The following is a 24,014-nucleotide window of genomic DNA, read 5'->3' as shown; positions in this document are numbered from 1 at the left end:
GCACTTCAGTGTGGGAAAATAGTGGATAGTCATCTATGCTGTGCTTATTTCTCTCAGATTTTTGATCAAACATGCTTTTAACGCATTCTGATTCAGTCTGATGCTGAAGTAGGATGTTTGAACAGCTGTGGAAGGTTTACAAACATGTTCCTAGTAAGCAATAGAGGTAGAGAGTCCTTGTTGATTGTATTAACTCTCAACAGCTCTTGGTACGATGAAAGTTAGCATATTAATGATTAGCCTATGGAATTGTTAAAACAATGTGAATAAAATATGTGCGAAAGAGATGGAACAATTGTGTGGTAAGAGGAAAATACTGAAAGAGGTGGACTTGGAAAGATTTCAGTGACACAGTTTGGCTAAGAAGGCTGATGGAATCAGAATAAACTAAGAAACCCACTGTGGGCTCACTTTTTTTACGTTTGTGTCTCTTCCTGTGAATTACAGTCCTTCTTTGTTCATAGCCCAATAAATAAGAGTTAGTTTGCAATGAGTTAAGAATTAATTGCAGAATTTCTACTGAAACATTTCAAAACTGTATTAGTATATAGCTTTTTTTCATCAGTCTTTCCTTAAAAAATGGCAGTTTATGGCACATGGTATTTAGCGCGTCATCTATGGCAGTATCAAAATTGAGCTAGTGGTGTCTGAAGCTTTTGTACACCTTCTTCTGGTCAGACTTCTTAAGGTATGGTAAGCTTCTCCTTACAACTGACCTTGATAGTGTTTGTGGATATATTGCCATAGCTTTGGCTACATTGATCTGTAATTCAACCTATGAAAACCCTTATGTTGTATATGGAAATCATTCTGAACTGTTTCATACTGAGGAATTGCTGTTTACGATGCAAATAATCTACTGTTTCTACAAAATGCTAGATAAGATCTTCTTTTTAAACTTAATTGATGTGTCTGTATTTCTTTAACACACAGCCCCTGTTCTCCCTGGGGCATATCAGCAAAGCCAGTCCCAAGGATATGGGTACATGCACCAGACCAGTATGTCATCCATGAGGTCCATGCATTCACAGCCTCATTCAGCAGGTCTGGTGAGTACTGGATGTAAACTATTTTATTTGGTAAAAATCATCATCAGCTGTTGTGTAATCTCTTAAATGTGAGTGAATTGGTCCCCTTGAATGGTACAATTAGACTGTTAGACTGTCCCAGTCCTAAATGTGATAGTCCATGTGTAGAAAAAAGATTAAGTCACTGAGGGCAGTGGAAAGAACTTTTATGTCAGAATACATTAAAAAATAATTTATGATCTCCAGAAGGCAGAGAAATAACTGAATCTTCTACCTGCTAAAACAAATAGTAAATGCTTGGACAGTATTTCACAGGCTGAGCTTTGATGTTATGCTCTGTGATGAATTCAGGCTCCTACAGTGCTGGATGAAAACCGCTGATCTCTTAAGATCACTCTGTTGGTTTAAACTCGTTTAAAATCTGTTGACTTGCTGATTTTGTACTAGCAAGCTTTGTGCCTATCCATATTACTCATCTCTGCTTGTATGAAGCTAGCTCAGACTGCATACTGGTTTGCCCTTTCTAATTCAACAGAACAGTCATGTACCCACTTGTGCCGGATCCAAATTGAGTTACATTCCTGGGCGACAGAGAAGCAGTTTTATCGTGAAACCATGGCCACAGTCATGAAGCTGTTAATTGTGGTGAATGGGAATGTAAAGCTGGAGTGCATACTTCATTTTAGAAGTAACTGGTCATGGAAGGAGAGCTGAATGGGTATTCAGCTGGGGTTTTTAGGAAATTAAGCTTCTTTTTTCTTTTTGAACTCCCTATATATAACGCTCAGTTTTAATGGTAGTATTTTTTAATCATATTACTGCTTAGAGATTTCATACTTCAGACCCAGTCACCTTTTACCCTAAAAATATTGACTTGTCGTTTTGAATTTTAAACTATTTTGAATGGATGTATATTTACTACCTCTGTCACCTTTTTCAGAGATGAAGTATTTAATAATGAACCAAACTTAGGGTTTACTGAGCTGAAGAAAACTGTTTTCAAGATCAGCTGAAATTTGTATTTTTCTTTAAGACTGAAACTCCATGGTGTTTTCTATTGTAAAGATCATGGCATTCTGGGAGGTTTGGGTGCTTTCAGGCTTGCCAGTTTCTCAGCTGCTTGGGGGCTGAGGGGGCTGACTTGCTGGGAAGTCTGGGATCCAGATATCTGCATCTTTGGGTGAGCCAATAACCCAGGTAACTCTTTGGACACCTGCAAGACAGCTGTGAGGCAGCTGATACTGGAATCAACCATTAATTTCCAAGGATATCGCAAGGCACTTGGGGAGATGGATGTTTTCCAAAAGGGGCAGGGTCCAAGAAGTGGGAGACCTGGAAGCCTGGGCTTTGTCAACGGATTTACTAGTCAGCAGAGAGCAAAATAACAGCCTTCAAATCTCGTATACAGGTAGTGGAGATGCCCACAAATATAGAAATGCAATTAGCAGCCTTTGCAGCTATCTGGACAGGTAGATGGCTACTGTTTCCCCTGATACCTCTATCTCCCAGTGACTTACCTGGTGGGCTGCCTGTTGAACCAATATCATCTTGAGAATCGACATTTGCCTCTCCTTCCAGAACTGGGAATGCAAAGGAGATAGGAAAATGAAGGGAGCGAAGTTAAAGCATTTAAAAAATAATGGGTTGATTGAGTGTGTCCTTTAAACAGGATTTCTTATCCCTTTTGTGAAACTGTTGTCATTTGGCATTCTTTTAAGTGGTAATAGCTGGTTATCATGGGGAAGAAAGGAAGCAGCAAACATCAGAGTTTGGATCTTGTTGCTGTTAAAAATTGAGTGGGTTTCCTTGAAGACAATAAAACCCAAACATTTCCAGAGGGAGAAAGTCAAGGACTGCTGGCCTGGTGCTGACTGCTAACTTGCCTGTCTGGTGATGAAGACAGAGTATGATCTTATCACCCCCCAGGGTCAAGATTCTGCTCCAAAAGAGGCATCTTGCATGCAGCTAGAAACCTGGCATGTTCCCTTGTCTTTCCACCTTCACATCAAAAGACTATATTTTCTTTAGCTTGTGCAGCTTATCCAGCTATCCTGAGCATGTTACACTGAGCTGTTGGGATGGCACAAGGGGTTTCCAGTGTGTGCTGGAGGAAACCTCTGGTTGGGGATGTATTTTAAGCGTAGCGATTTGCACAGACTGAAGACGGCAGGCAGCCGTGGGGTGCTTTGCAAAGGCAGTGTGGGCATGCCCTCGGAGATCTGACAAACTTACACAATTTAGGTTTGTTGCTTTCAGCAGCCTGTTCGGTTCTGGGCTTGGAGCAGTGCTGCCAGAGACGTAGCCTTGTCTGTCTAAGCTACGCAGAGGGAGGAAAGAAGTAAGAGAAGAAAGTAAGAAGGGAAAGAGATCAGAGGAAAGAAATTCCAGCCTGAATACTGGTCTCAAAGCACAAGCAGTTTGTGAGACTTAACTAAAAGCAATGAAGGTGACAAAGTTTGGCCGGGACATTTCTAGGGTGAGAGTGGTGAAGATCCCATGGGTTATATCAGGGTGCAGATGATTGGAGAGTTAGCTGCTATAGTAAAACCTACTCCTTGCAGATGGTTTCTTGCACTGCTATCAAATCAGGGTCTCCCAAAAGACTTAAGTTCATTTTAAAATCACATCCACCAATTTCCTATACTGAGAAACAAATTTTCTGATTTCTAAATTTTCAAGTTCTGGTTTATTTTATTTTGAGCATGATCCTAACACAGTCTCTGGGTAGATTTTTTCCTAGATAAATTGTGTTATTTTCTGATTCTCAACTTTTGCTCACTTTCTATGATCAGTTCTGCATAATGGGCTGAATTAAATTGCTGCTTAGAGTACAGAGTGTTTTATAACACACCCCTGAAGGCTCTTTGCCTCTTTGGAAGATATCAGAGGGTGTTCTCACGTCTTTGTGTAACTAAAAGTGGTAGGAAACCAAAACCTAGGTTGCAAATTCGCTTTCCTTGATAGATGTTCTGTGCAAATGATGCTGCAACAGGTACTTTTTCCCTGCAAGCAGCAATTGATAGAATAAGTGTAAACTGGTGGATGAAGTGGAAATATGCATCTGTCAGCTCACATCTGGCTGGGGAGCTGGGAGTATGAGAGCTGGGTTTCAGTACTTCATATGCATAATACTTACTGTTCAGTCTAAGCAGTAGCTGCAAGTTAGACCTTTGCTGAAGTGGGAGGATAAGTGAGTATTTGACTGTTTCACAAAACCCCAACCTTTTCTTATACCCTCTTGTGCTCTGAATACCTGCTAAACTCACTACTGACAGAGGAATAATTCACTAAAATGCATTTTAAAAATCCCTGCTTTGAGTCCTTTAAGCATTGTAATTCTCAATTATATAGCCCAGACTACACTCTGAGGTGATAATTAGGCATTAAATGCTAACAGGATTATTATGGAGATTTCTCCTGACAGCCATTTAGCACCTAATTAGGTGTTAAGGCCATAAATTTAGGTTTCTCAGCAGCATTTAGGGCCCTAATAAATTTTTTTAAAGTTTGAAATTACCAGCTTGTCTTCACAACTGTGCCACCACAGTGATGTAATCAAGCTGCCTTAAAGGAGACAGCAGTAGTATGTCCTATACCATGGTGTTCTAAGGATGAGTGAGCATCCGTCTGGGTGATCAAAAACTTGTCTGTTTTTTTCCAATTATATGTTAGTTTAATAAAACATTTAATCTCTTCCCCCAGTCTTTGCCTATTTAAGGGAGGCATGTAAGCATGGCTCAGAGGAGTCTATTCTCTGCCTTACGCCAGATATGGATTTCCTACATTTTTCTTAAATGAACTTTTTTTTTTTTTTAAATAAATTGTTTAAAGGACTAAATGCTGCTGAGCTTGTTTTGACAGCATATTTTTTCACTGTTTTTTGGAGTTATTTTCAAGGCTCGGTAAACAGATTGGTTGAAATAGTTGGAAAAAATAAGATTCTCAAAGGCAGAGACCATTCCTTACAGGCTTCAGACTGCTAGTTTTCTAGTTTGTGAATCTTTGGTGATAATAGAACTGTCCCAATTAGTTGCTTCAATGTAGCACATAAATAATTATGTGTTTTTTCATCACCTTCCATGAATGCTTGGAAGACATTAAGGAACCACCAAGAAACCACATACCTCTGGTTGCAAAGCGCTCTTGGTCACAGCCTGTAGGGCAGCAACATTACAAAGCATGGCAGAGAACAATTATACAGAGCAAGACTCAAATACATTTCAGAGTAGGCTTGTCAGGAAAGGTAGTGGTCACCAGTGTTTAACCAGGAGTTGATTCCTCTGTAGCATTTAATCTGCACTGCTACTACTAAAGGCAGAATCAAGACAAGAAGTGTATTTCTAGCATGGGAACAGTATCAATGAGTTGCCTTACAGTGTTTGGATTAGTTGATCCTTCATTTCCAAAATGTGACTATAGGCCTACTCGCTGTGTGTGGAAGAATCTCCATATTTTCTGAAAATAATTTCATTAAAACCCCTCAAAAAACCATATACGAGATGGACTAAAACTAATCCAGAGTTGTTTTCCTCAGCTGGCAAGCAGAACAAAGTTTGCTGTCTCTTAGAATGTTCAGACAATAGTGCTAGGCATTAGCTCAAACATTGACTGTTTGTACCTTTTTTTCTCTTCAAATCATTGTACCAGAAAAATTCAGATAGATATAGTGACACAGCAAAAATTGCTGGTAGGGAAAATGAATAGTATTAACGATGTTTGAACTGCTCTTGACTAATGTTGAGAGACAGCTAAGGAAAAGGAAGTATTCCTGAGAATTTTCAAATGAGCTGGTTTTGTTCTGCTGTTAAGATAGAAGGGGAGATTGTACCCATTGAGTTTGAAAATACACTTTGAATCCCAGTAAATAATAGCATTTTATTGATTATGAGTGGAAGTAAATACTCTGGAAAGAAAATGTAAACCTTAGCTTACAATGAACAGGGGTCCACTGTAGAGAAATTGGGCTTAGCTAATGGTAGGACTTCGTGCCCTGTTTAGATCAATCTTTTATCTGAACCTGCAAAAACCAGTACTCATAAAATTATTATTGCGGGCTTTTTGAAATCTTGTTTGTCTTTTCTTTCTTTAGATAATAATGTATTCCTAAGTCTTAATTTGGGATAAAGTCCTAATGAAACGAAGGACATTCTGTGAGATGGCAAAGTTAATGACCTAAATGAAGACTGTTTCTTTTCTGTAGTGAAGACACAGGAGAAGCTATTTGGGAATCATGCAAATAGGGAGCAGAAGCACAGCTAGCCATGGCTGGATGTAATGAACTGTTACTAGTGAATATATGAAACAACAGTTGGAATATTTCAGGAGTCAGTGAATGGCTTGAAATCTGTTTGTATGAGGACTGTGGACTGTGTAGGTTCACAAAAATAATTCTTTTGGTACTCAGAAAATGGGGCTGTATTCACTATATTTGACAGGGTGGAGGGTGTACTGTTTCTTTTAAACAGGTAACTTGTGATTTCTCTCTGCCTTGCTCCCTGTGTTCTTTTTCCTGCTCTTTTAATTTTATTTGTGCAAAGAATAGAAGAAATCTATCTTTGTTTAGGCTTGAGACTTTACAACCTTGTTTTCTTTCCTTCAACAGAGAACATACAGAGCTATGTATGACTACAGTGCTCAAGACGAAGATGAAGTTTCCTTCAGGGATGGTGATTATATCATCAATGTGCAACCAATTGATGATGGCTGGATGTATGGTACTGTTCAGAGAACTGGGAAAACTGGAATGCTTCCAGCAAATTATATTGAGTTTGTTAACTAATTTTTGTCTCTAGTCCTTTGAGCTTTATTATGATTTACTCAAAATCTAACCTTTTAGAGAAAATCAGAAAAATCTTTTAAGAGTACATGTTCATTACTTTATCACTACTATAACAGTCTGCATTCTCACTCAGAATCCAATTTAGTCCTTTAAAGTAAAGATAAATGATCAACAAGAAGCTCAGAGCTTTGAAAACAGCATTGCTAATAATAATGTTCCCTCAAAATGAAAAACATATATGGAAGCCTGGTGCTACCAATCCTATAAAGATTTCAGTCAATTAGCTATAAAGGGGATATACCTTTTCCCTACACCTCAAAGATATTCTTTCTCTTCATAATAACAACCATAAAATCAATTCACTTCTTATGCCACTCTGAAGTCACAGGAGGTTTAACACACTGAGTTTGAACACATCTTCAAATTATCACGGAGGTGTTTAATGTTTGAGCAGTTAGCATCCCAAGAAAAATAAAAATGTTGAGTAGGTAATTCAATCTCTTGAAATAATGACAAGTAATATACTAGTAAAAAAACCCCACAAATAAAAAACCCTACTGCCCAGCATCCTTGCAGTAAACAGGTCTATTTTGACAGCAAAAATATCCTGACTTTTGCATACCCACATTTATTTCTGGATTTACCCATTTTCTCTTATTTCCAACAGTGACCTCTTCTATCAGCTTTGCTTGCGTCCCAGTCCGTCAGTTAGATCCATGCCTGGATTCATGGTTCCTTGGTATCTTTTCCACAGAAAATTCCTTGCAAAGACTATCTAGAATATAAAAGCTGTCAACTCTTCTGTTTCCTTCTAATAATACTTAGCATTTAAATAGAAACCTCCACTAGGGCAATGTACAACCAATACTCCATGTTAGTTCCTTTACCTTCACCTGTACTGCTGTAAATAAATAGCCTGTATGAGGCCCCAGTGCTGTGCAGTCACACAAAGCCTGCAGTCACATCCCTCCTTCTTCACAGGTAACTCGCTTAATGGCTGCTTTGCTGATGAGCTAATGTACCTACCCCTGCTGCAGAAATACTTGCACCTCCACTGAGGAGTGGAGGAGAGCTCTGGTTATTGTAGTGCATTTCAGCTCAATGGCCTGTTGCTTCAGTTTCCTCCAAAAATCTTGGTGATCCAACAGTGGGTTGTACGCTTGTGAAATGATTAATGATGGAGTAATATTATGTTTTCTTTTAATGACTTAGTCTTTCTCATAACTGACACCGAAGGGAAAACTAACCAAACAGAAGTCCAACATACTCTATGCCATCATGCTTCAGTTTAGCTATCTGTAGAAGACAGTAAAAGTATTTTGCTGACAAACCTTCACATACGCTATTTGGTGTCCACTAACTTATGATCAGAACTGAGAGATCCAAGCCTCAGTCTGTGAGGCTGAGGAGAGGATCAAATAACTGGTGACAAAATGGACCTGTAAAAGGGACTGTGTCAGCAAGCTTGGGTCAAAGGGAAGTTGCTTTTGCTTTGATTGGGTGCCAGGAGAGTGGTGTGTTCCCTCCCAGGTAAAAACTGGCAGGAAGGACAAAAGAGTTAAAGATTCACATGGGAACTTACTCATGTGGATGCCTACATGTGTAAAGAAGAAAATGTTTTTGCTGATAGTATAATTTGTGGTGTTCAGCCATGTGCTAGAGAAGTTAATTTTGTAGTAGCTCTCAGAATGTTGAGCCTGTGCTGGCTTTCTTCCATTTCTGAAATTTTTAAAGTAGAATTAAATATAGAGTTTATAAAAAATTTTGTATTTCTCATTTCACAAAGTAAGCAAGCCTGCAATATCTATTTAAAGAATAAAGAAGGAAGGCAGTATGGATTTGTTATGTCAGCTGAAAGTTGTTGATGAAAATACCTGCTAGTTTAACTTTTGCATACCATTAGGAATTGGAAAGCTTATGCAAATATTTTAGGTGTTGCTAACACAGGGCTGATCCCAGCTGCCAAGCAGGGTGGAATGAATGCATTAAAAAGAAAAAAAAAAATTTAAAATGTCCATGATTGGAATTGCCTGTGCTTTCTTGTCAGCTGCCTTGAAATTATTCAAGGCTAAAGCTGACGGGGAGCATCTAACTTCAAAAAACGTGGTTTAAAACCAGGGATGTGATACTGTAAATATGCAAACTGTATGGGTGACACTGCTGTCATTTAAAATTCTTGAAAGTTTTGCATACACATCTTCTGCTACAACAGACCCTTGTGCGTTACTGGTAAATGCCACATTAAATTAGCAAGCTTTGTAAGTCAAATGGCTTTTTCAAAAGGCTGATGTGGTAAGCTGGGCTAGAAGCTCTGAAACAAGCAGCCTGCTTCTGTGTTGGTTTTCATCATCAGCCATCAACCTCAAGGAGAGGAATCCCATCTTATGATGGCTGGCAAATTTTTCGACGATGCCTGAGGCAGAATTGGCTATCACTTGCTGCTGTGCTGCTCTATTAGCTGTGTAATGCTGACAACAATAAACACAAGTTGTCAGTTTGTTAATCAGATGGGAATAAAAAGAAATATAGGGAATAGATATATTGCATCAAGTTGCAATTTTTAGTGACTTACAAAAAAGAAAGTCTCCACCTATAAATACACTAGCCTTCTTCCTAAGTGAGGAGATGGCTTGCAGCGTTGAACACTGTATGCATAGTGGAAAGTAAATCAGAAAATGAGCATTTGATGACATTAGAGGACTATCTTATGCTAAACAATGGAAATAAAATTTACTTTATGATTTTTGAATATTCATTAGCCTGGCAAAGCAGCTAAAGCAATTTGCAAAATAAAAAAGGTCAAGAAAACAAAACAGTATGTGAATTGTATTTCTCTTGAGAACGGTATGTCAGCAGAATTATCAAGATCTGTGTTAAGTTAGTTATTCATGCAGTCAGGTTTTTATGTTGTATATGGTTAGTAATTCGTGTTCATACAGAGTGGTTTCTGCTTTTTGATATAAAACAAACTTTAGTGTCATTATGCAGCTTTGTTCTAAGCAATGTATCAAAGGCCCAAAATTATCAGACTGCAATTATAAAAATGTTTTTAAGGTCTAAAATTGTAAGGTAGGGAAAGTAAGTCGGCAACTAAATTGTGCCAGCACAGGTTTTACAAGGCATCTCTTGGAGCCTGGTACATGCAGTGGAATATAGGGGTGAACAGATGTTATATGCTGTCTTGTCACCTTTAAAGTATATATTCCTTTTTAACACAGCATGTTTCCCTCACTGTACTTTCTTCCTGTAGACAACATTTTTCTGGGGAAAGGAAAAGACTTTTAAGGATCCAAATTTCCAAAGGTGTTCCAAAGTTCAAGTTGGAAGTTCATACATTCCCATTTTAAGCATTTTAGAAATAAAGAAGATACAATGTGCTGTAATTCCTGTTAACATGAGTATAAATGTAGAAAACAACATAGAGCATATTCATACATATATACAAGAACTAATAGGTGCCTTGCTTTTCATTACTCTTTCTTGCCTGGCTAATCTTCATTTTCTAAACAAAGCTACTTACAGATACTGCAGTTGTAATTTTTCATTATGGAACATTAGCATTTAATCTTGATGAAACAGGGTTTTCTTGATTACATCTGACATAGCATAAACCACTTCAGCAGATTGGGATTTGACAGAAAATCACCTCCCATGGATTATATTTTTGACAAATGTGTCCCTACCGAGTGTTCCTTGGTGATATGGAAGGTCTCCAATACTTGGGAAAGGTAATAATTCTAGTTTTTATTGTACAGTGATTGCATGTCATCTTGTACAATGAAAAAGAAATGACAAATGCAGAAGTGTTTGGCAGAAAGTGGTACAGGGTATAAAATGTTATATTTTAATTATGTTGATTAATACTCCATTTAAAATACAGAATATGCTTAAGTTAGTAAATGTTTAAATAATATACTGAAACAGACAAAAGATGCTGTTGAAAGAAGATCTCCAAACTGATGTGCTGGCAAATGCAAAGTACTGGTGAGCTGTAGAAGAATAAACCCTTTTGCAATGCTTTAGTGATTTTTCTCCAGCTTTATGCCATAGGAACCCCATCTCTCCTTTTGAAAGGAAACCCGAAAGCTGTATTTCCTAAACTGCCTGCACTACAACAGTATATTCAAAGGAATTTCATATGCTTCTTGTGTCTGATAAATAGAATTTGCATATTGTACTTCAGTTGTAATCCAGTTGTTGTTGAAATTTGTTTAATTATTATTATTTTAGGGGGGAAAATAAGCTATACTGTAGCATTTCAATCATGTGTATTTAATATTACTATTAGAAATTGCTAGACCATTGGAAGACAGCAATGACTGTATTGACATTGATTAGCATGATGTGGAAACCCTCTCAGCTGTTGGTTTTTGCAGTGTGATATAAAAAGCAAAAATGAACCGCTGTGCAGTTTGGCTTATGTTTGCTTTGAAGTGTGTAAAGTTTTAGTTATTTTGCAAAACTGTACTGTATTTGGGAGTATACAGTTATGAAGGTAACAATTGTTTTTCAAAGGACAGATATACTTACTCTTGGATCATATGATGTATCATCTTAATTTGGCTTTTGTTATGCAGAAAGTTAACACCAGCTATTAAAATATATTTTAGTAGAAATGCTTTAATTCCTGTTTCTTCCTCTACACTGTGAATATTTAAGCCTTGGTGGACTAGAGCAACATCATGCTGCCCAAAGTACTAACCTATGCAAACTAGTTCACATTTCAGTTGATGTCACAGTGGATGTAACATAACAGTTTATTTTGCATAACATTAAACGTCATTCAAATAAAATATTAAACCCAGCACTATGTATGTATTATATTCGTAAACAATACTCTGCAAAGCTACCATACCCGTTAATATAAGCTGTCAAAGATGTGTATTGTTTTACCTAAGGACACTTCGAGTTTTCAAACTTCAGCAGAATAGTAGCACTATTATTCTTCAAGCTTGATCTCAGAATAATGGTTTCCTAAAGGACCATTTTATTTCAGAAGTGCCCTGTCCTCAGAGGGTTACTTTGCTTTTTCAGTCTGTATTTGTAACCCTTCAACAGAACAACGAGTTACATTCTGTGTCCCTTGGATTGTTTCAATAAGCAAAGGTAGCGAATGAAGGAGGTCCTCTGACTTGACTGATACCAATTTGCTGGTCTTTGAACGGGCATTTGTTTAGGTGTGCTCTCAGTGCAACACTAATGAAAACAGATTGCATTACTGGCCTCTTTAAGACAATTTTATGTACAAATGTGGTTCTCAGATTATCTTTATTCACTTACACAAGTAAACTATTTTTACAACATTGTCAGAAAGTTTAAGTTAAAATAAAAACCAGAAGTATTTTGGAACTGCTCTGCCTGTAGTTGAAGAAGATTATTATGCTTAGGGACATGTTTTGTTTTTATTTTAGCGTTAGGCGTACAGTCCAGTGGACTGCATTAGAATCTTTTAATATTTTTCAAGTGTTAGCTTGAAGAAGGTTTTTAACAATGAATGAGGACATATGGCAGCTGCAAATGAAGCTGGTTATTTCATTCTAGGTAAGTGACATACAGTTGCTACCACACTAATTTTCTTCTTAGGAAATACATTTCCTAATAGGAAATAGCATTTCCTATGAAGTTTAAATAGTTACAGAGCTTTGATTCCATGTTCTGTGGTACTTTTACATACTGAAATGCTGCCAGTATAGTAAAATCCAATCTTTATATATACTGTAGCAAACAGAAGTTTTCAGTAAGAAAAAGATTTAAGAGCTGTCAAAATGGACCTCCAGCACTCGGAATGCCTTTTATTTGTAAATTCCCCCATAATCTGCTAGAGCAACTGGAGTACTTGATTTTCTATTTCTATCCTAAATATATTTTTCAGGTGAAGGTTCTCCTCCTGAAAGCTACCGATGTGAAGTTGTTAGGAGATGTCTGTTCAACATCTGAAGGATTATGTCCTTATTCAATAGCTGTGTCAAAGCTAAGAAATAGCTGAAATGAAGAAGGCTTTCCTGTCTTTACTGTCCTCATAGAGTATCATTATCAAAAGGATCTATGTTCTGGTGCTTGAAAGTCCTGTGGAGACCCTCCACACTCTATATTGGATAGGTTGAGAGTTTCTAGCTATCACTGCTTTTACGATGCCCTCATTTCTGCTTGGTCACAGAACTGGGCTTTTGATTTTCCTGGTTGTGTTAATTAGCAAGGGTAAGCTAATTTTACATAGAGTTCTCTGTACTGAGGGAGTAGTTGCCCAAGGCATTGGCTGTGACAAGTACACCTGCCCTCCCTCCTCCCACTCAAACCACCAAGCCCAGCCATGTTTCCTGTCCTGTCCTGCAGTGTACCTCTCTATTCTTTCCATAAAGCTACCTGTGGGACACACTGAAGTGATATGACTAAATGATCTGGATTCCTTTTTATCTTCCAAATGATTCCTTTTAGCATCATTCTTGCAGTGATTCAGTTTATTGCACAACCTCAAAACCAGTAATATCATTATAAGGGAAGATACGATATGGGTGGGAAGGCATGGCTGAAGTGAAAAGCCACAGATTTCGTACTCAGGTGTTGCTGCAGAGGTTAGTACAAGTCAACCATATGTCTGGGAGTGCCAGCTGAAGAATAACCTGTAAGCTGAGCAATATTGTGTAGATGTGCTTATGTCTGCTGTACTGTCAGAAGTGACTATGGGGTAGTGTGCAGATACCTAGACCAGCTGTTGAGCAACTAGTCTGAACTGCAGGCCAGCCACTGCCATATGGCGTTCTTAAGGGCAAATTTATCCTCCCAGAAAAAGAGACTACAGATAATACAGAGGGAACAAATTGTCAGTCGGTTAAAACTGCATGTTCTCATGCCCTGTGGGAAGGAAAACCATTGTGTACAGTCAAAAGATTGAGCTCCATGGCACCGCAGCAAGTTCCTAACTCTGTAAGTTCCAGGATGAGACGATGTGCCACAGAGCTTACCTGCTCCACAAATTTGATACAGCATGATGTACTATGTGCTGGACACATGATTAACAATGACAGCAGAAATTGGAGATTCATATTTATGCACTATTGTCCTAAACAGAGTCTAAGCAGTCCTTGATTTTATATATCTTAACTTTGGTTTCTTTCCCACCTGCCTGCTGTTGATAAAATCTACATACGAAGAAACCTGTTCTCATGCAGAAGACTGCTGGCTTGTGGCTATGACCACTTGTGCCTGCAGAGAGAGATGTTCTCCAGGAATTAACATTTGGCTCTTAAAACATTGCTTGGCATATAAATATCCATTTTCAATGATTTCACAAACAGCTGGCAGCTTTTCTGATTGTTCTTTGATTCAAACCGTAACTTTTCTGTGTTTTTGCTCCTCTTTGATCTTTCCTCTCTTGACATGCTTACAGTCTCCGGGACTGCATTGCTTTGGACAGCAGCTTAGCCAGGACCTGAAGGCTTCTCAAGGCACTGAGAAGAATTTAAATTGGTTGAAAAATATTAGTGTTATCTCCCCATTAATGTCTCCCATTCCCAGCCACAGCAGTTGTTCTGTACCCCCATTGTACATCTTGGCCTTTTGCCTCCTCTTCTTTCACCCAGGCTCTGACATCTCTGGCACTGAACCCAGTGGGTTTGGGACCTCTCCAGTGGGGCCTTCAGGCCACTCACTGGCTTCTATAGTTTTTACATTCAGGATTGAAACTTCAGCATGGCTCACCTACCTCTTCTCCTGTAAGGCCTTTGAGCAGATTTTCAAAGAATAATGACATGTGCCCATTTACCACAACAGGTGTTACTTTTCTGTTGGCTTAGCTGTGAACAATTCTCTGTGAAGAGTCCTCTTGACTGTGCTTTCACGGTCCCTCCTTGCCTCTGGGTGACTCCTTACAGAAGGAGGGTCAGGGAAATACAGGGCTGTCAGCCTGACCTTGTGCCATGGAAGATTACGGAGCAGATCATCGAGTGCCATCACACATCACGTACAGGACAGCCAGGGGATCAGGCCCAGTCAGCATGGGTTTCTGAAAGGCTTGACCAACCTGATCTCCTTCTATGACAAGGTGAACTGCTTAGTGGATGAGGGAAAGGCTGTGCATGTTATCTACCTGGACATTAGTAAAGCCTTTGAAACTGTTTCCCACCCACAGCGTTCTTCTGGAGAAACTTGTCTGCTCACGGCCTGGTTAGGTGTACTCTTCAGTGGGTAAAAAACTGTCTGGATGGCTGGGCCCAAAGAGTTGTGGTGAATGGATTTAAATCCAGGTGGTGAGTGGTCACAAGCGGTGTTCCCCAGGGCTCAGTATTGGGCCCAGTTCTGTTTTATGTCTTTATCAATGATTTGGATGAGGGGGTTGAGTGCACCCTCAGTAAGTTTGCAGATGACATCAAATTGGGTGGGAGTGTTGATCTGCTTGAGGGAAGGAAGACTCTAGAGAGGGACCCGGAGAGGCTGGATCGATGGGCTGAGGCCAGCTGTATGGGTTCGACAAGGCCAAGTGCCAGGTCCTGCGACAACCAGTATGCAACGCTACAGGCTTGGGGAAGAGTGGCTGGAAAGCTGCCTGGTGGAAAAGGTCATGGGTCGACAGCCGCCTGAACACGAGTCAGCAGTGCGCCCAGGTGGCCAAGGTGGCCAACAGCATCCTGGCTTGTATCCAAACTAGTGTGGCCAGCAGGACTAGGGAAGTGATTGTCCCCCTGTACTTGGCACTGGTGAGGCTGCATCTCGAAGACTGTGTTCAGTTTTGGACCCTTCACTGCAAGAAAGACGTTGAGGTGCTGGAGTGTGTCCAAAGAAGGGCAACAAAGCTGGTAAAGGGTCTAGAGCACAAGTTGTCTGAGGAGTGGCTGAGGGAAGTGGGGTTGTTTAGTCTGGAGAAGAGGAGGTTGAGGGAAGACTTTATCCCTCTCTACAACTACCTGAAAGGAGGTTGTAGTGATGTGGGTGTCGGTCTCTCTTCCCAAGTAGCAAGTGATAGGACAAGAGGGAACGGCCTCGAGTTGCACCAAGGGAGGTTTAGAGTGGATATTTGGAACAATTTCGTCACCTAAACTGGTCAGGCATTGGAACAGGCTGCCCAGGGAAGTGGTTGAGTGTCCATCCCTGGAGGTATTTAAAAGACATGTAGCTGTGGTGCTTAGGGACATGGTTTAGTGGTGGAGTTGGCAGTGTTAGGTTTACAGTTTGACTTGATGATCTTAAAGGTCTTTTCCAACCTAAATACTTCTATGATTGTCTTCTATGAGTCTAGCTTCTTCTGAGCTCAGCTGTTGATTTCAGAAAAGAGGGAGATCACATTTTTTTGCTGTTTCATCAATACCCAAATATGTTCTTGTTCATTCTCTTCTTCAGAGGATTAGCATCTTCATCGGTTATCCCTGATTTTGGGCTCATCTCTTGAATCAGGAGTCTTTCTCTCTCCATCAGTGTTAGATCGAAGGTCTCATGACATGTAGAAGTTTAGTGTTTTTCACTGTGGATGCTGTATTGATAGGCGCTATGCTGGTTTCTGGAACCTTTCAGTTCCTAGATCTGCTTATTCTGAATTCATCAGGTTGGATCTCTGTGAGACATGATTATTTGTACCCAAATCCAGTCTTTCTATAAATAAATATGTTTTTTATAAAATAAACACTTTTTCCTGACTTCTGTTTCCTCTAACTCAAGATGACATTGATAACTTCCAATTTTGTAGCTTGTACTGATGTCAGGGAGCATACACATAAAATAAGTTATATGAATTAAGCTCTAAGGGACTGTTCAGGCTGACCTTGATGACTGCAGCTATTATATAATGTGGATATCTCAAGTTAAATGGGAAAAATAGCATTTCAAGTCTTGCTGGCAAGCGTTTCAACTGAGAACTAGTTTGTATATTTATTTGAGTGGCCCAGCTATTCAAGAGACTGTCATTTTAACTCCTACCCCAGCAGCTGAAAACAAATACAAGAATTAGATGACAATTATTTATAATCAGCTAATTAGTTGTATAGCTTAAACAATTTCTCCATCAACACAGAAGTGGAGAAAGTGAATCGGATAGTTTTGGCAAACTACATGCAAGATGGAGCAAACAAGCAGGCTGAATGGCAGGCTCAGCATTTGGGTTGACATTCAGTGTGCTTGCTCTTCTAACCTTTATCTTTCCTTCTAACTTCTTCAAAAAAGTAATGGGAATGCTCTGGTCTTGACAGCACGACAGCGTGCTGTTAGACAGATTAATCTTTAATGGAAGAATAGATTTAAGGCTAGGGGTGAGGTCTTGGAAGACAACATTTTACAGTCATGCTTTCAAATCTTGACATTTGCAAGATCCTGTTACTTAAATGAACTTTTTTGTTGGTCCTCTGCATTTTCTGTTGGCCCTCAAAACCTACTAAAATTATTTTACTCTGCTGTACTTTCAATGTTGCATTGCTTGTGGTAGTTACCTTTGTGAGAAGGGAAAAAGACCAGAAATGTTGGAGTACTTTAAATAACTTTCTCTTCATATGATTTTTCATTGCTATACTAAATAACATCTGTGAAATATCCTCCATTCCAAGGCCCTTTATTCCGCCCTCAAGCAACATATCAAAACAAGTAACATATTCCCTGTCCAAATGCCACTGGCCATGATGCTCTGTTGCGTAAATGTGATTATTACGAAAGGGAGGACGTGCTTCAGTGACAACAGCTACAATCTCGACATTGGAGCAAGCGCCTAGCAAAGAGTCCTGTGAGAGCTTTCTTAGCTCATCACTCCTTTGAAAAAAGAGGCCATCGCCGCAGTACCAGTGCTCTGTTACATAAGTAAAGCTGCAATTTTGCAACTTGTTTTTTTTTTCTGGATTTGCTCAAGTAAACACAGCTGCAGCTGCTTTTGGACAGATTGATTTTAAATATTGTTTTTACTAGTTGCTGCTTATGTTTTTGTTGGTGTTCTACTGCTTTCTTTTTCTACTTCTCATGATATGATGGCCAAACAGAAGAATACATCAGACCTGCTCATGGGAGGGCCTTCTGCCAGTCTAGAGATGTTTGTTTTTGTATTTTAAGGCTTTCTTCTTTTTCCCAGCACTGTCAAACTGGTTCTCAAAGATCAAGGATATGTGCAGGAATGTACTTGCCCTCCTACAAGAAGGCCAGAAGTGTGATCTGAGCTGGAACAAAATGACTCAAACCAAAGGCACATTCTCTGGTCACAATCAAATTAATTTGGCATCTATGTTGAACACAAGATCCATGAAACACACACAGTCCTATGCCCCTGAAAAATGTTCCTTCTCTAAATACTGCTCATCTAGTGACTATATATTTTTGGATTACATGAATCCTGTCCGAGAAACACACTTTCCTTTTTGTAAAATAACAGCAGGCTTTTCATGTCTTATTACAATATGCTTTAACCCTTATGACCATTAGGAAACTTCAACTGGACCAGAAATTCACAGCTTAATAAGGTAGGTGGAACAAGCCTACCTAGTCTGTGCATTAGTTTATTTTGAAAAGCTTTTTCTCATTTGAATTCTGTATGAATATGCAGTACAGGACTGAACAGTTTTATCTCATTTTGGAAAGCAACATTGGGAAACCATGGATCATATCAGAGTTTGTCTGGACTTTGTTTCTTAGTCCAGACTAAGGTTTCTTAGTCTGCTGTATTTCTTATGTGTATCATGCTTTGTGTTTAGCTGAGGCAAAAACAAGACAGCTTTTGTAATATATCTAGGTTCAGATGAGAGACAAGTGAGATTTTCAAATCACATCAGAAATTGGCAGCATTGATTGCAAAGTGATGCTGGAAATGTCGCTCAACAATTTAACACTCCAGTGTGCTTTAAGAAATCAGTCATCATCCTTTAAGGACTTAAATATAAATAGTGAATTGTTCACTGAATTAGGGATCATAAAAATTTTGTTCACCCTTGAAGAAAGTATGTAAAGATCTAGGCTAGAGCTATGCTGACTCTTCTTCCATCTCTTTAGTCTAAGTATTTAATTAGCCTATATGAAATGGGACAGGATCAGTGAAATGGATGTCAGTTCTGAATCCTCCTTGGTTTGGCAGTTAGAATGTTATTCTAGGATGAGATGATTATTCAAACCCCTTTGACAGTAAGAAGAACAAACAAATCCTGGATAAGAATTTGAGTTAATGGATTAAAAGAGAGATAAATATGTCTGAAAGACCATCTCTTCCTGGTTTTCCTAGTAGGGCTGGGATAGACTCTCAGCAAAGTGTTCAGCACTGCAAATTGTGGGTAGGGAATGGAAGAGTGCCTCTGCCATCCCAGGTGAGGTGCTTCAGCCTTGGAGATATGAGACCTGGTTTTGGTCTCAGCATTTCTTACCTACTGTCAAGAAACCATGAAGAGGCAGTATATAGCACATAGCTCTGACTCAGTGTGTCCTATGTGACTGGGACACATGGGTCATTTTTAAATCGTGTGTGTGGAATGGGTATGAGAATGCTCATGTTGGCCTTTAACAGATGGGAAATCCTCAATCAGAAATGGGCCACCTGGCAAAAATTAGGGCCAAATCCTAATTTTGTGTTTTAGCTTTGCTGACGGTATAGGTGCTCCTCACAAAGCTCTGAGGAAGTAAGAGATTTTGCCCCCAATGAGCTGGTGGTGCCTCACCTCTGCTGGCAGCAGTGGCTCCTGAGCACAGACCTCCTTGGGGCAAGTCGCTTGAGTGGGTGGCCTCACAGGCACCTTTCTGAAAACCTGCATTTCTTCAAGCTCAGCTGTGCCATTCAGCATTGGCTCAGTACCAGCAGATTTCAGAGCCATTCTTTTTTTAAAACTATTTTTCTGTAAGTTGCTCTTTCTACTTTGTTGCATGTTTTTATCTCAGGCAGCAGAACCATAGCTGTGGCAGGAGGGACATCGGGACGTGTTATTTGGAGGTGGGGGCACAGCTATGGAGGTGGTGGAGCTGGCATGCTGGGCGGGGGTACAGACCTGGGGGAGGCAGGAGGAGATGCAGAGCTGGAGCTACCCCAGTGAGCTGGAAGAGACCGAGTCGCCTGGGAACTGAGGCCCACTGCTCGCTCCTGCTTGTGCAAAGTGGGAAAGGGTGGTGAATGTTCAAGGACCATTTCTCCTAAGTGGATATGTGAGCACTTGTGATGAATACTTTCCATGATCTCCGGGCCATAGCTTACAACTGAAAAACCTGGAGGAACAGGAGGATTCCTGGAGTACAATTTAACTTTTTTGCTTCAAATCAGATTATCCTTGAAAGCACTTGATGCCTCCCTTGGCCTACCATTTTTACAAACATGGTAGGATTTACCATGAAAACCAGCCTTCATAGTTTCTTATTTTCCTTCTTGTTGATGTGCAGAGCAAGCTTCCTCTTGTTTCTTCTTCTATTTGGGCAGTTTCCTACTGTGATGGGAGCAAAGGCCTCTTCACCTGTTGCAGCTGCAGTGATCGGTGAAGACATTCAGAAACTGCCACTGGTCACTGTCATTTGCTGTAATCCTCCTGACACACATACCACTGATAGCTGTGTCTATCTGCATTTTTCTAAATATCTCAGATTTTTAGAAAACGTATGTCCAGGAGCTGAGATGGAGATGTACGACAATATCTCTTTTCTTCTTTTGTACTGTATGCTGAAAGGGAAGCTGAGGACCAAAATACCTGCATGTGAGCTTTTAAAATGGCCTTACAGGACTGCACGAGCCATAGTTCATTAGTGCCCTTAGCAATAGAAAAGGCAGTCATGTAAAACTGGCACAAGGGGGCAGATGTGCACCATTAAAAAAGTCTTCATAGTTTAAGATTGAAGTTGTGTTTATAAATAATCAGAATTAGCAGCAGGACATAGTCTGGTAACTGTCTTCTTATGTGCATAAATGGGTACATTAATTGTATTAATTAGAATGAAAACTCGTATTTCTACATAAAAAGCATTAGCTATACAAATTGATTACAAAATTTGATATCCAGTGCAGCTGAATAGCAGACATAACTAGGGAATAAAAATGTTTCATTAATTATTTTTTTACAGGATCATATGAGATGACCCATTCAGCTGTCATAATTCAACACTTAAAATATAAACATATTGACACCAAATATTGCTGTGGTGCTCAAAGGTGTCCTAGTACTTAAAAATGCCTACATGTTCCCTGAACACTGATAATTATGTAGAAACCTATGGTGGTGCCTGTGGTGGTGTCTTATGAGTCTGTAGAGATAAATGTGTGTACAAAATGCTGCATACAACTGCAAGAAGAAAGCCAGTGCAGGAGGCATGGTCAAGGAAACACTGCAGTAAGAGATGCTACAGCAACAGATATTTTGTTATGCTATAAAGACAAATTAATCTGCTGTAGAGACAACTACTCATGCAGTGACAGGATTTTCCTCCCCAAATCTCTCCTTGCTGTGATGTATACTGCATCTTCATTACCTGATCAACATGTTCTACATTTCATCCAAAGTAAATTAATATTTTTGATACATTTTTTTAATAATTAAAAGACAAAACTCAAGTGCTAGAGATAAAAGCAGTAATTTTATTTCATGTGATTCCATTAAAAATGAACTTTTATTGCTGGCTTGACTTGGACTTAACATAGCACTTTGTTGCTAAAGCAATGCCAACTTCAAAATGATCTATTTAGATTAATCGGAAATTTTTCAATATGCAAGACACAGAAATGAAGCTTTGCAAGGACGGGTATTTAATGAGAACTTCACTGTGGCTGTTTTGAAATGAATACAAGAGAATAAGCTATTTACACATGTATACAGGGTGAGTCTGCAATTCAGTGTTCATTTGGAAAACTTTTTTTCTGTGGAAGGAAAAGGCACTCAAGACTTTAAAATTTCACTGTTTTATTGTTATAATACCATTGTGTCAGTAGATGATTAAAACTTGCTTTGAAGCAGTGGGGGCTCTGTTCAGCTGGAGACAATTCAGAGGTGAGTAGATGATGCTTTCCTGCTGCCTTTCATGTTTTCAAGCACATTTCTCAGCCTTACTTGGATTGTTCCAGATCAAAAATGGTCCAGGTCCTTTCCAAACTGTTGATACCTGACTGTCAGAGTCATCCCTGACTGACGTTCCCTAAATATTTGATTTCTTCATTTTACCTACTGACCTGTATTACTGACATGATAAAGCAGTTCCTTTGCCTTTTCTTTATACAGGTGCTTTCTACATGAGCATAGCTTTAATCTCTCTTCTACAGTTGCCAAATGTATTATTTTCTTAAAAATTTCTTTATATGCCAGTTGCAAATAATTTCAGTTCTTCTCTGAATTTCTTTCACTTTCTCTTTGTTTCTCTCACTGCCTAAAAGGAGTGCAAGGATTAAGAAAGGTTCAGCAGAAGCACAGAAAGAAGGACAACTTCTGTAGGGCCTAGCTGAGGTCCATGAGTGTGATGGAGAGAAGAGCCTGGGCAGCTCCTCCATCAGACACTGCTAAGACTTGGCTTCTGCTCCCCTTCGGCCTCTGTAGGAAATCTGCTGGTCTTATAGCTCCACTTGTTTCCTCATATTTATTAGTTCTGCAAAATTATATCTCCTTTACTACTTTCTTCCACCTTGGGTGCATGTGCCTGCGTCCTCTGTGGCTATTCCCTGCACTGGGGTATCCTGGCCTTGAAGATCCAGCTGATGTGCTCTAAACTAGAATTAGATAACGTGGCAGTGTAAAAATAATGTTGATGTTCAGAGCATTTGGGGTGAAAGTGAATTCAACCTCAGGGCAACGGGGAGGTCAGGTGTGGCTGTGTGGGTAGCTCCAGCCTCTGGGAATGGGCCTCTGGGCAGCTGGGCATTGAAGGCCTCCTTCTAGCTTTAGATATGGCACCATACAGGCCCCTCTCCTTTATTTGAGAGTGTAATAAAGTGTCTGCTAAGTGGTTAGTTGCCATGATTGCCCTTTTCTGAGTGTAGATGCCATGGTTACTGTTAAGGAATGTCTATGGCCTTGAATTTTCAAAAGTAATTGCCTGTGGTTCATTAAATTCCTTAGTTACGTCCCTAGCTCCTTAGCCTGAATATCACTGGGATACATTTTTTAAAATTTTTCTAAGCATTCTCTTCTCCAGTGATAATAAGTATCTATTTCTACATAATTTTACTAGTAAGAGTTTTAAAGGTGCTTTCAGCTTGTATTTTCATTATTTTTTTTCTCTACAGGCAACAATTTACCTAATTAATTCTGACTGTAGAATTGCTGGATTCCTCCACTGTGTTTTGTGAATGTAATAAAGAACAGAGCAGATGATATGAAAGCTTGAGTTTAATTGCAGATTTTTTATTTTGTTTATAGCTTGGTCATTGCCAAAATATTATAGAGACACTACGATTAAAATAAAAAAAAGCATTACTGAAAGCAGGAAGACTGGGTACTGAAATAAACCTATTTAGCATGTCATCATCTTTTAAATTCCAGTTACCTGCTGTGTAAACCTGGGCTAAAAGTAGTTTCTTTGCAATGTGATCCAGTCCCACAGGAAACGTCCTAACAGTATAAAAGTAATTTTAAACTTTGTACATTATTTACGCAATATGATCAAGACCATTTCCAACTACTTTGGTGAAGAGTTAATTTATGGTCTGTGAAGAAGAAAGTTCTGTTATTAAAATAATTCCCATGCTTCCTCTTTCAACCTGTATGTTTTCTCTCTCAGCTTTTAGTTGTTGGTAATTTTTAACCTACTTTTGACAAGATTGTGGGTACTGCTAGAGAGCTAGTTTCAGCCAATCCATCCTTGCAGGTTGATCATCTTTGCCCTAGTGTATTGTACAAGTTGTTTCTGGCCTCAGTCCTCTGAAAACATGGAAAACAGTAATTCCTAAGTTTTAGTGGAAGATTTGTGATAAACATTACTGTATTTACTGAGTGTTTGTAAAGCACCAAAGTATGTTCAGCTAATGACTGTTTAGTGCTGAAGTTCAGCACATCTCCCAGCTGGACATTAGCTAATGAACACAAGCTGGTCTAAATGTAATAGCTGTTTACCCTTTCAAGAATAAAACAAGTTTTGTTCCAGAAAGCATGGTGAAGCTTTTAAACCAGACAGTTTTACAGACATGTTGTCATTCCTCAAATTCAGAATATTTCTCTACCACCTGTCCGTGCTGTAGGAGCTATGAATGACTCAGTAAAGGACCAGCTTCTGTGGCTGGTTTGTTCAAAGGTCCTGACACAGAGTCCTGGAGAGCAATACTCTGTCATGCATAAAATAAAATAATTAAAATTGTGCACTTG

The 24,014-nt window shown here is 39.3% G+C and overlaps 1 protein-coding gene across 10 annotated transcripts in view; it reads left to right on the top strand.

Annotated features, from left to right (window-relative positions):
* Window positions 1–11,611, top strand: part of NEBL (nebulette) — a 273,257-nt gene extending 261,646 nt beyond the window's left edge. For all 10 annotated transcript variants that reach the window (XM_064444765.1, XM_064444766.1, XM_064444759.1 and 7 more), the window contains 2 exons: window positions 934–1,049; window positions 6,631–11,611. In XM_064444765.1, coding sequence (XP_064300835.1) covers window positions 934–1,049; window positions 6,631–6,807 — 293 coding nt within the window. In that variant the 3' untranslated portion in view covers window positions 6,808–11,611. The remainder of the gene's footprint in view (window positions 1–933; window positions 1,050–6,630) is intronic.
* The last annotated feature ends 12,403 nt before the right edge of the window (window positions 11,612–24,014 follow it).

Source organism: Phalacrocorax carbo, chromosome 2 (genome assembly GCF_963921805.1).
Source record: "Phalacrocorax carbo chromosome 2, bPhaCar2.1, whole genome shotgun sequence".
NCBI classification, from domain to species: Eukaryota; Metazoa; Chordata; class Aves; order Suliformes; family Phalacrocoracidae; genus Phalacrocorax; species Phalacrocorax carbo.
This window is presented reverse-complemented; position numbering and strand designations above follow the sequence as displayed.